Here is a 16,270-nt window from a genome sequence, read left to right on the forward strand (position 1 = left end):
CTAGAAACATAAGAGACTTAAAATTTGATATTAGAATAGCTCAAAAGGTGGTTGTTTTCCAGTTTCTATTGTTCCCTGGTTTTCTTTTTATCCGTATTATCAGAAATTAGATTTCTTCTGTCAGATATTCCTGAGGCCAAATCACATTGTTTCCTTACACAGATTCTTTACCATTTTAAACAGACCCTTGTTAGAAGTCTTCAGCTTTTCATGCAGGTCCTCAGATTTCTTGTAAGATAGTCTATAAAGCCCTGTGAAACGATAGCAGATGTCTGTTTGAATCTCTGAATAGTGCAGTTTCCACCAGAACGAGAGCAGACTCATCCTAGGAAGGCTGGCACACAGAGAAGGGTGTGTGCTGAAGCGGGTGCCTCCGAAGCACATCTGATTTTTATTTTTCAGATGATCATGAGCCTTCTTAGATCTGTTTACTGGCTGACTTTTTAAAAATAGTGTTCCTTCAGTAACCTTCCTGTGGTTCATTTTGTGAAATCATGAGCGAGTGCTGGGGAGGAGGTACATGGAGGACTGAGGACCGCAGAGCCTCTTTGAGCTGGTAGGTTTGGTTCCCAAAGGACAGAACACTGAAGCCCACTCACTGCAGTGAAAAGGTATTGATTTTTCTCCCTCCCTGTTCTCAGCTGCACCTCTGAAGTCAGTATGGTGTGCAGTATCTTTCCTGGTAAAGAGAGGAAAAACTGTCACGAACTTGGTCACCCCAATCGGACATTTCAAACCAAACGAGATGCAGTAGGAAAAGAGCTTTCCAAGCTCTTGGAAACCTCCCGGCTTAATTCAGTACCCTGACTTTTGTGACCAGGAGGTTCCTTCCAGTTCATAACAAACCTTGATAGACAATGGGAAGAAATGTGGTGGTTTTTTTTTTTTTTTTCCTTTGATGTTTCGAAAAGAGAATAAAAGGATCAAATCAGTGAAAACAATATAGCTTTGTGCAGTGATCTTGGAAGGTTAGCACAGTGGTCTTGTCCAAGTTTTCAACAAGATTCTCCGTTCCTGTTATAATTGGCTGCTGGCTAGGTTTGGACCTAACTAGAATGCCAGCGTTCGATTTCACCGTGTCCTCGGTGGAGATATGTCACCGTTTATGCTCGCCTTAGTGACAATTTTCTAAAATGGAAACTCGTGGGAAATCATTATAGTGTTTATACGTCTCCCTTGTCGGACAGCATTATCCTGTGATATTTTACCAGTGTTTTCCACTGCATGATGGCATCTAGTGAAGGTTAAGGCAGCACGGGTCCCTCTGTAATTTTGTGACTGCATTTTACTTACCGAAGAAGAAAAGATAACTGACAATTAAGTGTTTGGGATGTCACAGAAAGAACATGTGCAACTAATCAATGCTATCCTTTGGGAACACGATTTTATAAAGCTGATAAGGTAGAAAAATCGGGATTTTGTGATTTGTGTTACGTGATGATAATTGCACCTTTTCGATAAAAGAGACATTTCTCCTGGAGTAAACACTTAGCTGGCAGAGGATGCTGGTACCAATGCTATTGTTTTTCTGCCCCCTTTAGGCAATTTTTGGGTAAATATTTTCATAGAGACTTTTTTTCCCCATTCTTCTTTTAGAGTGATATTTTGGTCTATAATAAGGAAGGTCATTTATTCTTCTGTGACTGAGTAACATGGTTGTAAAGAATGACTATTTTTTTGCTTCTTACAAGGTACACCCAATCGCCTGTGTTCATGTTTATCAGAGTTGGATATCGTCTTAGCAAAGTCTGATGATCTATCACACACTTGTTAAAATTCTTTGATTTAGCCCCATTTCCTTTGTGCATCTTAATAACAACCTGTTTTTTAATGTACTTCCTTAGTGGCAAATTGGATGGAACTTTCTTTACTGTGGCTTTTCAGTTAATTTGGTAGCATCTCCAGTCTGCATGTGTATGAAAGAGTAAGTAACAGACATTCAGAACCCAGATATTTAGAAGCTCTTAGGAACCTACTCTTCCCATATACGCACCGCTTCTCCTAGTTTTATGGCCCAGGTTTCAGCTAGAGAGAGATTCCTTCTCTGCTGGTTTAGACAGTAGTTTCTTCTTGTTCTAGCAGCTTTGGAAACTGCCGCCCTCCTTAAATGGTTAACCTGAAGGCCACATTATCTCCTTGGTCCTCCACCACCCCCTTCCATGCTTGGTGGGTAACCTCTTCATATGGAAACCATTCTGAATCTTTTAGTCATTTTCACTGCTTGCCTCTAGCTTGACTGAGTTTATTTTTATTTCTCTTTCCTTGGGGGTTAAATAGTGTTGCATTCAGTGGAGTGAGAGGGCTGCTGAGCTCATTTTAGATCTTTGTGGAAATAGCACTTTCTTGCTGACCCGCCACTTGCAGCCAGCAGGGCTTTTGACCTACTATCCAGCTTGCATCTGGGTGCTTCATTCTGCCTCTTACAGTAGTTGACTTGGTACTTTAACCTGTACATTTTAACGGGATTATTTCTAACTTTTTCTCCAATGTGTTACTTTCATTTTGAATTCTGATGTTTTACTGCCTAAATTAGCTACCAAACCATGCCACCCTCCTTAACAAAATGATTGCTGCTGCTGCTAAGTCGCTTCAGTCATGTCCGACTCTATGCAACCCCAGAGACGGCAGCCCACCAGGCTCCCCTGTCCCTGGGATTCTCCAGGCAGGAACACTGGAGCAGGTTGCCATTTCCTTCTCCAATGCATGAAAGTAAAAAGTGAAAGGGAAGTCACTCAGTCATGTCCGACTTCTAGTGACCCCATGGACTGCAGCCACCAGGCTCCTCCATCCATGGGGTTTTCCAGGCAAGAGTACTGGAGTGGGTTGCCATGGCCTTCTCCGATTGCCATTGCCTTCTCCGATTCTGCCTTTGTTAGATTAACTAACAAAATGGTTAGTTAATCTAATTCACCATCTCAACCTGCATCTGGTGTAAGGACTCTACTATCAGAGTTATTAATCAGTTAGAAAGCACTCAGCCTGGGACCCAATACTGCCCAGCAATTCAAACTCCCCCTCTCATAACAGGTGTGGTGTACTATCATATACTCTGCAGAAGTAGAGTTTAAATCTTACTTTCCCTCCTTTTTGGCTAATTTAGGAAACCTTCAGCACCATGGCTTGTTGCATTCTAGAGTTACATACAGAAGACATAGATGCCATAAATATGAACTGCTTTCTAAATCCAGCACAGCGATAGATTTTGGTCTTTCAGAAAAACATCCTTCACCGGGGTTGCCTCACGGCCAGACCCACAGCCTAGAGCTGAAAGCACTCATGAATTCTAATAGCAAGGCGGCACACACTCCAGCGGGGTTCTAATTGACAAAGAGCTGGAAAACTGAAACAAGAAGGCGAGCGTGTCCTTCGGCGGGCTGGCCTTCGGCGCAGGCTCAGCAGTGCTTCAGGCTCCAGGCCAAATGAAGAGTGCCCAGCAGTGCTGCTCTACACCCGAGCTGAGAGGAGGCGCCCTTGGCGCAGCTGTCAGAGGGCTGTTGGACCCCCTACCACTGGCAGCCACAATTATATATGTGTGCGTACGTTTCAGCAAGCAGGATTCTCAGCTTTCATCATTTTCAAGGGGATCCACGAATCGCAGAGGACTAAGAAGTTTTGCTAAATAGACAATAACCCAAACCTCCAAAACCAATCAAATAGATTGTTGAGAATTGATACAGCAAAAAAAATTCAAAGAAAACAGAATTAACATTTATCAAATGCTAATTATGCCAGAGACTCTTAGAGACATCACCTAATCCTTACAATGACCTTTAGGGTAGGCAGAGGAGATGCTCAAACCTAGGTCTTGGTCTAAATCTACATATTCCAGCTACACAACTTACCTCTATAAAGAATGAAAATGACTAACCACTGAAGATCAATCAAAAATAAAGATAAGCAAGCTAAAACAACAGGGAAATGTGATTTGATATTTAAAATGTAGTTTATATATTATATATATAATAGAAAGTGAAAGTGAAGTCACTCAGTTGTGTCTGACTCTTTGCAATCCCATGGAGCTGTAGCCCACCAAGCTCCTCCATCCATGGGATATATATATATTAGTTAAGAGCTTATCTGGTGAACTGTTTGATGATTTAGACCAGACTGGGGTCCCAAGCATGTGGAATGGCCTAGGATCCAGCATCAGGAAGGAGTGGGTTTTTTTTTATATAATATATACTTTTAGTAAGAGCTTACCTAGTGAATTGTTCTGGTGATCTAGACCAGACTGGGGTCCCAAGCATGTGGAATGGCCCAGGATGCAAAATCAAGAAGGAGTGATTCTTCTTGAGCAGCAGCTTTTTGAGAAACTGAGGAATATTTAAATGAAATAGGTCATGAGGCCCTTCTTCACTAATGGGTCTCTCATGGAATGAGGTCATGTGTTTCTGAGCCATAAGATTTGGTTGAGCTCAGCTGCTCTTCTGCATCTCTGTACTAACTGATGACAGTCGTTTCACTTATACATATTTTATTAAATTAGTTCTACTCTATTCTATCTTTGGACTTAACTATTATTTTCTTACAAGACTTAGCAGAGTTTAGGGAATACTCCCTCCACATAACTGAATGCTTAACTAACTGCCCAGTGCTGCTTTCTTAAAACTGTAAATCCTGAAATCCACATTGGTCATTGTTTTATGGAAAATTTTATTTGAGGCTATTCAGCTTCCCTGGTGGCTCAGATGGTAAAGAATTTGCCTGCAATGTGGGAGACCTGGGTTTGATCCCTGGGTCAGGAAGATCCCCTGGAGGAGGGCATGGCAACCCACTCCAGTATTCTTGCCTGGAGAATCCAATGGACAGAGAAGTGTGGTGGGCTACAGTCCATGGCATAGCAAAGAGTCAGACTCAACTGAACGACTAAGCACAGCACAGTGAACATTTAAATAAAATGCTCACAAATGTCTAAAGTCTTCTCTTTTCTTTTTACCCCAGTATATCTGACCTAAAACTGTGTGACCATCTATTTGGAGTACTCTGTTCAGGGAGGGTGAGCAGGATTAATTCCTGTCTTGGTGTTGCAGTGTAAACAGCTTTTTGCCTGTCTTTTGTCATTAATGATCATGCTGTAGATGTACCCAGTGCATTGTAAGCCAATCTGTCAAGGCAAATAAACAATTCACCTTGTTAAAATTCCCTAAATCTTGCATTAATAAAATGAAAGTAACCCCCTGAACACTCAGGAGATGTCTTCCTGCATACTACAGTGATGGATGACGTGTCTAAAGATCCTGGAAATTAAGTAGTTCAGGTCATTAAAAGTGTCCCACACTTGTTATTGATTTAATTTATTTTAAAAGGTGGGGGTGGAGATAAGAAGGGTTACCCACTCCCCTGTTGTGTGTGTGTGTTTTTTTAATCTGAAAGCTACCACTTGTTCACATAATTAAAACTATCACCAAGGTGAACAGCTCTGTTTGTTACAACATGAAGCTTTATTATTCAAATAAGTATATCATCTTCTTAAACAAATATCTACAAACAAGTAGATAATCATTGCATCTTGTATTATGGCAGAAATTCCTTAGAACCACACATGTATCATGATTCCTGAAATCTTTTATTTCTGGGCACTGAAATAATGACCTTCTGAGTACCCCCCAAAATGTCCTCAGTTAGATAAACATTTAGATGGAGGTCAAATGAATTGAAGGAATCTAATGGAAATAGTAATAGAAGTATGCCTCTGAATAAAGGACCTGTTTTTTTTCTCTCCATTTTGTCAATTTTTCATTTTTCTACTTTATAATCAAGAAAAGAGTAAACATTTGAGAAAGATGAATGGATGGATGAGCGGGTGGGGAAATGGATGGATGCGAAAGTATTCAGAGGATGCAGACCCTGTGTCACTATATTCTAAGGCAAGATTAAGTCATGTGTGTTTGTGTTTACTTGTTTATCGCCAATTTTCTACACCAGTCCACACTCCACTGGACACATAATATTCATTGTCATATCCCAGTGCCTAACATAATAGGTGATCAGTAAATATTTGTTTAATGAATAAAGTATCGGAAAAGGCAATGGCACCCCACTCCAGTACTCTTGCCTGGAAAATCCCATGGATGGAGGAGCCTGGCAGGCTGCAGTCCATGGGGTCGCTAAGAGTAGGACACGACTGAGTGACTTCACTTTCACTTTTCACTTTCATGCATTGGAGAAGGAAATGGCAACCCACTCCAGTGTTCTTGCCTGGAGAATCCCAGGGACGGGGGAGCCTGGTGGGCTGCCGTCCATGGGGTCACACAGAGTTGGACACGACTGAAGTGACTTAGCAGCAACAGCAGCAGAACTGGGTAACAGAATTCCAAAACATGGTGAGAAATGGGGCAGCTCCAGATTTAAATCATAACTAAAAACAATACATTATGTAGAATTATGTGTATACAAGATACATGCAGTTTGGTCTTTTGTCATTTGTTATATACGTTTTGCATCACCTTGCGTAGCTATTCCTGATCAGCTGTGTGATGACATTTCACCATCAATTCTCATTGTTTTTTAAATAGTGTATGTATTAGGGTAAAAAAAAAGCCATGCTAAAAATGACCCTTAAAATAGTTATATTAATTTTAGAAATGATTGCACAATGTTTGATGCTTTTCCCATGGTCTTCGTTTTTTTTTAAAAAAGCAGGGGAGGGAGGTGCAATCATTTCTCTGGCAGACCCTTTCAAAAATAAATATATATGAAAATGCACTCTTACAGTTCTCTATTCGATCCCTCCTGGAAATTGCATAATTTGGGTATCTGAGAACTGACATAGTTATGCCATTATGGCAGCTATTTAGCAGAGCTCCCTAAATGGAAGAACTCTATAGATTTTTTTTTTCAGTATATACACTGATTTACACTTAGTGGTAAAATTGTTACTGACCCTTTAAGTGGAGCTGTCCAAATAGCAATAAATGTCAGTTGATCCTGTTGCTGAAATAGGTAATAGCTAAAAGATCTTGACTAAATCTTCTAGTTAAAAAAAACATTTATAGCATTTCCTGAACAATTGTGGCCTCTTATAGATACACACATACACACACACACACACACATAAACACACAGTCAAACCGTTTCATTACTACATAAAGAAGACTTGATAAAACTGTCTTAGCAGTATTGTTGGTGTTCCCAGGTTTTGAAGTACTCTGGATTAGAACCTCCTTGAAGGCAGGGAACTGTGTCTACCTGGTACCCAGCTGTCTTGCCCTAGTCAGCATCTAAAGTATAGAAAATGCTCTGTAAATGCTGGTTAAGTGAAGGAATAGATAAAATGGAGCATTTGCTGACACCGAATAGCATGTGTATTGGCCTGAATTCTTGGTGGGTGAAATAGGCACCACTCTCATTTCACTTTTGAGTAATAATGCTGGTAAGAACTTTGATGGGTGGTTATGACTTTTCAGAATAGTGTATTTGATTGATTGTCTAGCAAACTTCACTTTCTTAATTGTTTTCTACTTTCACAGGCTGTCATTCTGGAAAATGAAGAACTTCCCAAGCTGTTTCTTGATTTCCTAAATGTGCGACATTTGCCCTCTCTACCAAAGACAGAGAGTTATGGGTAAGAGTTGTTGTTTACCTATTGGACATTAAGTTACTTTGCAAACACTTATTGGCCTAACAAATAACCCTAATGATGCCAGAAGGGCCAGCCTGGGCACACCCATTCTTCTGGCTTGGGACAGCACTCGCTCGCCCCCTACTCGTAGTCAAAGGAATTGCTCTTGAGTCCTCATCTCCATATTGTGGCCAAAGGACCAACTAACTTGGGTTTGGACTTGAGGAATTGACTTTTTAAATTATTCTGTTACATGGAATGATGTTACATGGTGGGAATTATGGCTCTCAATAGCCTGTTCAAGAACTGATATGTTTATTTGTGGGCTTCCCTGGTGGCTCAGCTGGTAAAGAATCTGCCTGCAATACAGGAGACCCTAGCTTGAGTCTGGGGTCGGGAAGAAGGGATAGGCTACCCACTCCTGTATTTTTGGACTTCCCTGGTGGCCCGGATGATAAATCCGCCTGAAATGCGGGAGACCTGGGTTCGATCCTTGGGTTGGGAAGATCCCCTGAAGGAGGGCATGGCAACCCACTCCAGTATTCTTGCCTGGAGAATCCCCATGGACAGGAGCCCGGTGGGCTATGGTCCATGGGGTCACAAAGAGTCGGACATGACTGAGCAACTAAGCACAGCACATGTTTATTTGTGGATACCTGGGCAAAGTCTATATCCCCTTGACACATTTATTCATGTAAGTTTAAAGCTATAAATGATCTTAAAAATGATTTTACCCAACTCCCTTCATTTTATAGTTGAGCAAACTGAGCCACAGGAATAAAGTGCCTTTCCCCAAATCTCCTGCCTTGTAGCTGGCAGAGCCCAGGCCTCTGGCATAAACTCTTTCCCTGCCTCCCCACTGCCTCCCTCAAGAACTTCTGAATGCAGAGCTGCATATCCTAATCTCTCTCTACCAAGAAACCAGACATTTGATATTATCAACAGTCAAGAAAAGTTCTTCCAAAGAGTTAACTCTAAACCAAGCCACTCACTCAGCTCTGGGCACCTGTGATGATCTGACCTCCAAAGGCCATCAGCAACACCCCTGACATATTAGATCTATTCATTCGGAACTCCATCGTCACAGACTCTCTGCAGATCCAAGTTGGGGAGAGTGTTGGAGCCATTTTCTTGCTGTCTCCAGACCTGCCTGAAGGACCCACACTAGCTACAAGATGTTTAAGCTAACCCCACCCAAAGGCATGTTAAACCCCAGCCATCTGCTGTTTGAGAAGCCACTGAGACTTGTCACAGCTCCCTCACTGGCGGCATTCACTCAGGGCCACTTTTCAGTCACCTCAGAACAAGAACCATATACCCCACTCACCAAATCACGTACATGGCTGGTGTATTCCTGTTTCAGCTTGGTGCATTTGCTGGGAAGTTGGGCTTCATATGTGGTTATGTATTTTTAAGAAGTAGTAGGAATGAAGTGAGTGAAGTCTTTTCTCCATTATATAAGTCCAAAAGCAAAACTGTAGGATTTTTGAGTGATCTTCTTCAGGAAAACTGAAATATAAGAATATTATCATCTTAGGATTCCTTAGGAGGAGGCATCAGCCATGCTGTGACTCTGTGAAAATACCAGTCTCTTTCTCAACATGTCTGCCAATTTAGAGCTCTAAGAATACTAGCTGTATCTTCCTTTGTTAGCATAAGCACTGACCCAGCTTTTATTGTCTTTTTCTTTTCAAAAAAATTTAGATCTTTTGATGAGACAGAATCTGAAGAGTCAAGGTAAGAACAAATACCAATCAGGAGTTATACAAACCGAGAAGAGGACTGTGGTTTTATTAAGTGTTTCATTATCATCATCTAATTGTTTCAAGTCAAGATTTTCTTTAAAATCTTTGGTAGAAAATTCGTTTTAAAATGACAGATCTTTGATGGGAAGTTACAGAAGTAGCCAGTTCTATTTAAGGGTGGAGGAATAAAACCCTACGTTGTTTCATACATGAAATAAGAATACTATTTCATCAATAGTCGTACTACAAGATTTCAAAAAATACAACACTTTGCATCAGTGATTTATTGTATATCTGCTTCCGATTCCACAAAGACATGAATGGAAGATGAGCGTGCTGCTGGTGATTTGTTCCTCCAGCTCTGCTTGCTATTATTCACCCACACCGTTAGATACATGAACCTTGAGATGTCCCCGCACAGCAGTTTGATCCCCTCAAAGCTAGTTTGTAGTGTTTTCTGTTTACCGTCGTCCCCTGATGCTGACATGCCTGTTCTTGACCTTTCCAGCAAACTGTCCCACCAGCCGGTGCTGCTGTTCCTCAGGGATCCATACGTCTTGCCTGCAGCCAGCGGTAATCAAACCTGTCATCTGCTAACAGCTCTTTACTGATCTGACCCTGCACCACATAAACCACGTTTTTAATACAGGTCTAACAGAGTGACATTGGTCCAGGGCTTAATAATCTGCCAATAAACCAGTGCTCTTGGTGTAAGAGACATTCAGAATTTTAATTGGGGCAGGCCTTTCAGGAGGAAATGTAATTTTTCTTCCTCTCTCTCCAGGCTGTTTTGAATTAGAGTGATAAGGAGGTAAAGGTATTAATTTGCAGGGTGGTGGTATTTTAGACTATGCCAGTTTTTATCCAGATGCCAGGTAGGGTTTGATTCCAAGGCCCTGGTCCTTTTTTTTTTCAATGCTTCTTTCCCAAAGCTGTGTATATATATACATTGCATGTGTCTCCCTTTCCATTTAGATTACAGCATCTTTGACAGTCAAATAAAAAGGTTGTACGTTTAAGTATAAGGGATTAATTTAAGTGTAATGTCGTATTTTAGCCCAAGTCCTTTTTTTGTGCCAAGAAATTGAAATTATTCAGAGTCCCTCTCAAAGTGTTCCGATATTCAACTCTTTGTGAGTATATTCTCAGACATTGTCTCATTTAATTTCCTTAACCACCTTAGGAAATTGGCAGGGCAGTTATCATCGTTGGATCTTGAGAAAAGTGGATCTCAGGGAGGTCCCTGACTTGCCTGGTTTCACAGGTCTGGAGCATGGATCTCTTTTTGCCTAATCTCTCCTTCTGTGCTCTCTGCGTATAGTGGATTTGCAGCCTTTGTTTCTGCGAGTAACTAAATAGCATAGCAGCTAAATAGCAATAGATAGATTATCTGTGGACACCTTCCCTACATTCTAGCAATAAGACCTTATCCCCAGCAAGAGAGAAGGGACTGTTTTCTTGTGCTCAAGTCAACCACTTGCTGTCCATTTAAAGAAGCCTGGCTCAGACACAGCCCCACTCTGTGGAGGACCTTTCTAGAAGAAAGCTGCCTTTTGTCATGCAACAGTATACACATATGGTCTTGTAATAGTATTTTCCCTATAAAATTCTTTCAGTGAGGAATAATTACCTTTCTTTAGCATTTACTTCTAATGTGCACCAAATATGCCTGGTGTGTTAGGTTGATATTATATTAACAAGATGTTACATTTAACAAATATCTATGTAGCCTAGTCTAGAGTACATGGGCAGTGATTTATAAAGTAGTCTTTCTGCTTTTAATAATGGTTCCACAAGCACTCTCCCCAGGTATTGTTTCTGCTCAGATATTTTGTGCCTTGGACTGAAATTCCTAGAAAAGTGTCGAGAGTAGAGGGATCATCGTGGACTAGTAGCCAGTTTGCTATCTAGAAGAGGGAAGATATTTTGTGGTCTTTGAACTCGATTCATCCAGGTTGTTAAGTAGCATGTGCTATGCACTTGGCTTGACCATGAAGAATGGCAGAACTTTCTGGGAAGGAGTATCAGGGGCAAAAGTCCGAAGCTGGAAAGAGTAATAAAGTATGGATCATTGGTAGAATGTTGATGTAGTGGAGTGACTTGCACCAAAGGGGAATTCCTGCTTGAGAGTAAGTGAAAATCATGAATTTGATGTAAGGAATGGAACCAGGTGTGAGAGAGCCAGTCACTAAATCTCCTTTCATGGAACTTTGGCTGGACCCGTGTCATAAATCAGATTCCTATTGTCTTAGAGGTATTATACCAGTGATGCATTCTTGCAGTTCTTTAGCATTTAATTTAAAGATAAATTTTACTTGTGTCACATATTCACATTGTATGGCTTTAAAACAAAATGTTGAGGTTACTTTTCCAGAGGATGCAGAATCTGGAAATACTTTCACACAGACACTGAGACCCATAAAGTCAGAGGAGTGTCTGTCTTTAAAATTTTGGCAGTTAAGCACTGTCCTCTTCTAAAATGCTAAAAATAAAGCATTATTCTCTTAGCATGTGATTTTTGGCCTTTGTTTAGGTTTTTCTGGGGAATTCCTAATAACTCTTGCCTGGGTCCCCAGGGCCAGCTGTGTGACTACTCTCTGTGGGCTTTCTCAGCCCTCCTCTTCCTTGACCTCTCGGCTTTAGCCACTGGTGACCACGTTCCCTGTCTTCAAACACCACCTCCCCTTGGCTTTCCCACATTTCTGCTCTTCTTCCTGGTTCTGGCCCCTCTCCTGAAGGCTCTCCTAGGCTCTCTGTTCTACTTTTACTTTCTTTGGAACAATCTCCTCCTTGCTGTGGCCTTGATGACCTTGAGTGTACAGTTGAGTCACAGTATTATTTTTCCATCTGAACCCTCTCTGTGAGCCCCAGACTCGTGCCATGGTTGACATGGCCCTCCATGGGCTGGCCCTGGCTCATGTTTCTGCTGGGACGCCCTCACACACTGATCCAGCCACACTACAGTTCTTCCTGGGTCCCAGATGTAGTGAACTCTCCCCTCAGGGTGCTTGCCATTTCTTCTTTCTCGAACCCTCTTCTCATTCTCACATATTGTTGGCCTTCTCCTCTTTCGGGTCCAACTTCAGGGAGCCTTTGCTGATTCTCCTTTTGAGTAACCTCCAAGGGCCCCTCCACCCTGTTCACTATTTTTTTTTATAAGCTTCACAATAAATGTTTCTAAAAATAAATGAAAACCAACAAAATAACAACAAAATCTACCCTAAATCACATTCCTTCTCATCACCTCTCAGTGAGAAGCAAAGGCAAGGGCAGTTTTCTGAGTAACTCAAGCAGTCATGGAGTAATTAATTGCTTGTGTATTAGAGATATTTCTAAACACATTTTGTTTGTTTATTCACTTATCTCCCTGACTAACATGTAAGTTCCAGTGCTTCCATGGCAAGCACTGTTATTTGTAAACCCAGTAATTAGGCAGTGCCTGGTATGTCATAATAGCTGGGACAGAGGATCAGATGGTTGGATGGCATCACTGACTCAATGGACATGGGTTTGGGTGGACTCTGGGAGTTGGTGATGGACAGGGAGGCCTGGCACGCTGCGGTTCTTGGGGTCGCAAAGAGTCAGACACAACTGAGTGACTGAACTGAACTGAACCCTGTGCCAAGTTCAGGTCCAAGCACTTTGTTTCATTCACCGATTTTTACAATGACCTATTCGGTAGGTACTGTTGTGAAATCCTTCACTAATCCCATCAAATCCATTGCCACCTTGCTCCTGACTGCTGTCTGAATGTCAACCACAGACAACTTTTCAAAACGATTAATTTCTGTCTCACTTTGTTTAACGTCCCTCCACAGCTTCTCCTTGTTTTTCAGATGAAGCCAGATTTCCTGTCCCTTCCTAGCAGGCTTGAATTGTCCCCCTGCCCTCACTGAGGCCACTCCTCTTGCTACCTTAGCCTCCATGCAGGTCTCTGAACCCTCCACAGGGCACCCACCTGCCTCAGACTTCACAGCCGGTCAGCTCCCTCTCCCAAGCTCTCTCCTCTAAGAGCCTCTCTGTTCCCCTGATGAGGTCCAATGCCCTTGTAAGTGGTTTTATGTAGTGGGTCCTCTGTACAGGTTAAATTAATAGGTGAACATACTTAGGGATCTCTTGCTTTCCTCATATAATAACTACATTTATGTAAATCCTGGGTATAATTATGTATAGATGTGATAGATTGGTTCCCTGTTCAATTTATCCATTCATGTCTTACTCTGATAACTAAAATGTGATACAACAGAAACTACACCTCTGAATTTTCTTTGTGTCTCCTATAAAAAAGGAGCTGATTTTTCAAGTTTGACAAAGGGAGCCTTTTGTCAGAGATTGGCCCTTTTACATTAGGAAGACAGGCTCCCGTCCTCCTGCTCTCTAGAAACTAGCGTAATAGAACAAGCAGATTCCAGACACCTTGGGCTAAACGCAGCTGTAAACCACAATGGAAAAACTGCCGCAAAGTATTCCCAGTAGAAATCTTAGAATTCCTTCAAGTATATTGAGATTTTGTTAGAAATTGAATTGCCAGTGTAATCTATCTTCCTTGTGAGAAAACATTCAGATAAAGAGCTGGGGCCTGGCAGCATTAACCATTAGAACATCCCTTAAATCAATAAGCTACAAATCTGGCCTCACATTCCTGCAACTCGCAGTGGTACCCTTAAGTGACTCGAGGCCAAAACAGCATGTCTGATGTCACATCTGAAACGAGGGCGAACTGTATGGCGATACACACCCGTAAGTTATGCCTAGGCCTTACCTTGTTGTGTTCTGCAAAATGCACATATGTTTCATTGATGTGCATAAGAAAAGCAGTTTTCCTTTTGTTTTTCAGATTTTCCAAATGTGGTTATTGAAGGAGTTCTCCATGGGATATTTTACCCTCATCTACAGCCCAGGTAGAAATCCTCCATGGCTAGAAGAAGCTGAAGCAGGTTTCGAAGTCATAGTCAAGGAAATCGATACCTACCAAATTAACCTAAACTCTATGACATAACGGCTCTCTCGCTAGTGGTAAAATTCACAGTCCCAGCTTAATTCAGAGCAGGGACATTTCCATTAGAATGGTGCTTTTAAAAATAGAAACCGAATTGGGGCAGCACTCAGGTTAAGGCCAAGTGTTTAAGAAGTAGAATGTAGCTGCCAATTTAGAAACCCTGGGAAAAGAAGACTAAAGAGGATCTTTGGGACCTCCAAGTGTAGCAAAACAGTTCCTCTCCACTTCAATCACACCATTTGCTAATTGAAAATCTTACCCTGAATCATTGTGAGACTGATTAGCTTTGGTAGCTTTTTTGGTTCAGATTCTATGACACACTAATCTTTTCATCGTGAGATTTTTTCCTCAGCCAGTGATAGATAACATTCTGAAATGCTGGCACCAGGAGAGCGTTACAGAAACACACTGCTAAATGTGAGGAAGGAACTAAACTGGAAATGAAATTATACTGACCATACTAGGGCATTTTAAAAATCATGGCATTTTAATTTGCATTACAGTGGAGTTGCATCATTTGCAGGGATTCGCTTCTAATGTCAGCACATAAGATAGAATGGGGGTCTCAAGATTATCCTTGAAAGCCCTTTAGAATGGTGCCATATTGGAAATCTCCATCCACCCCAACCAGTTTTTTCTCCAGTGTTGGAAGAGACAACTGTTGAAGATAACGGTTGAAGACCAATTAAAGTTGTTGGTGTTTGTTCAGGCACTGTTTTGTAGAAGAAACACATGCCTTTAAACACTAGAATTATACTTAGCCTTGCAAGATGCTTGCCCTATAAAAGATAAATGTGAACGGACAGTGACTGCGGGAACACCAGATTGACAACACTCATCTTGGTTTACTCAAGGGCATCCATTCATTGAGTAGGTGGTATAGTTGCCAGATTGATCGTTATTTTCCTTATTGCTTATCATTTCCTTTTCCCTGACCTCATATTTTGTATTAATACAAATTAAATGAGTTTATGATGCACCTCCACTGTACATCTTAAAGACATTCAGATTTTGTCTAATAAAGGATAAAGGCATATATGCAGCCTGTATAAGTGTGCTGTATTTGGGCATTTCCTTGAAAACTAATTAATAGCTAGCCTATTTATGATTATTAGCTTAATAAGCTTCTGTGTAGGAGAAAAATATTTAAATTCAAAACTAATAAGTAAATCATGGTTTTTGACTAAGCTCTAAACATACAGGTTTAAAGCTTGCTGCAAATTCTTGATGATGGATTTATGCTAGATGTGTGACAACATGGGAAAGAAAGTAAGAACTGAATAATCAAGTGTCATCAACCAAAAATGACTGAAGAGTCAAGTGTTGGAGATATTTTTTAAATGTTTTTGTTATTAGCTATTTTGAGTTAAATAAAAATGAAGAACCCAAAGTATCTGAATATGTCTTCTACTGGTAGGATCTTATAATGGAGACACAAGCTGTGTCTTTTCTTTTTTCACACATGCACACACACACACTTCTCCCATAGTCACATAAACATTTATTTCTAATCCAACAAGGTAAAAGTTAAATTACCTCACCTATTAAGCCAGTACATATGCATTAAATAATTTATTTGCCAAGATAGTAAGAATTAAAAATATATATATAAAGATCAACCATCATTGGTAACACAACTACTGAAGGAATCTTTTGTGAGAATTAAAATCTTTTTTAGTGATGACTTTCATTTTTAATTTAATTTAAATGTTTATTATGCCATATTTCATTTCAATTCCATTATAGGAAATAGAAACCACAACTACAGTAGGTGTAAGCAGAATGGAATCATAAGAAACAGTGCTTACAGAATCTTCTAGAAGGATTCAGGGAATGACCTCCTGTGTGCTTCTAGGCACAATTTCCAGAATACCCCAGCAATTTCCAGTACCCTCCTTCCAGGGAAGCTACAACCTCTGTCTTAAGGAATTCAGGGGGCAGAAAGGCTGCTATGGAAGGTACTGA

General features: G+C 40.9%; 1 protein-coding gene across 1 annotated transcript in view; it reads left to right on the top strand.

Moving 5' to 3' along the window:
• SNX24 (sorting nexin 24) overlaps positions 1–15,695 on the top strand; it is a 77,409-nt gene extending 61,714 nt beyond the window's left edge. The window contains exons 3-6 of the mRNA XM_010846292.1: positions 7,470–7,564; positions 9,266–9,298; positions 9,815–9,879; positions 14,144–15,695. Of these exons, the coding sequence (XP_010844594.1) occupies positions 7,470–7,564; positions 9,266–9,298; positions 9,815–9,879; positions 14,144–14,211 (261 nt within the window). The 3' untranslated portion in view covers positions 14,212–15,695. The remainder of the gene's footprint in view (positions 1–7,469; positions 7,565–9,265; positions 9,299–9,814; positions 9,880–14,143) is intronic.
• Positions 15,696–16,270: the final 575 nt, after the last annotated feature.

The sequence above is a fragment of the Bison bison genome, unplaced genomic scaffold (genome assembly GCF_000754665.1).
Source record: "Bison bison bison isolate TAMUID 2011002044 unplaced genomic scaffold, Bison_UMD1.0 scf7180017864235, whole genome shotgun sequence".
NCBI lineage: Eukaryota > Metazoa > Chordata > Mammalia > Artiodactyla > Bovidae > Bison > Bison bison.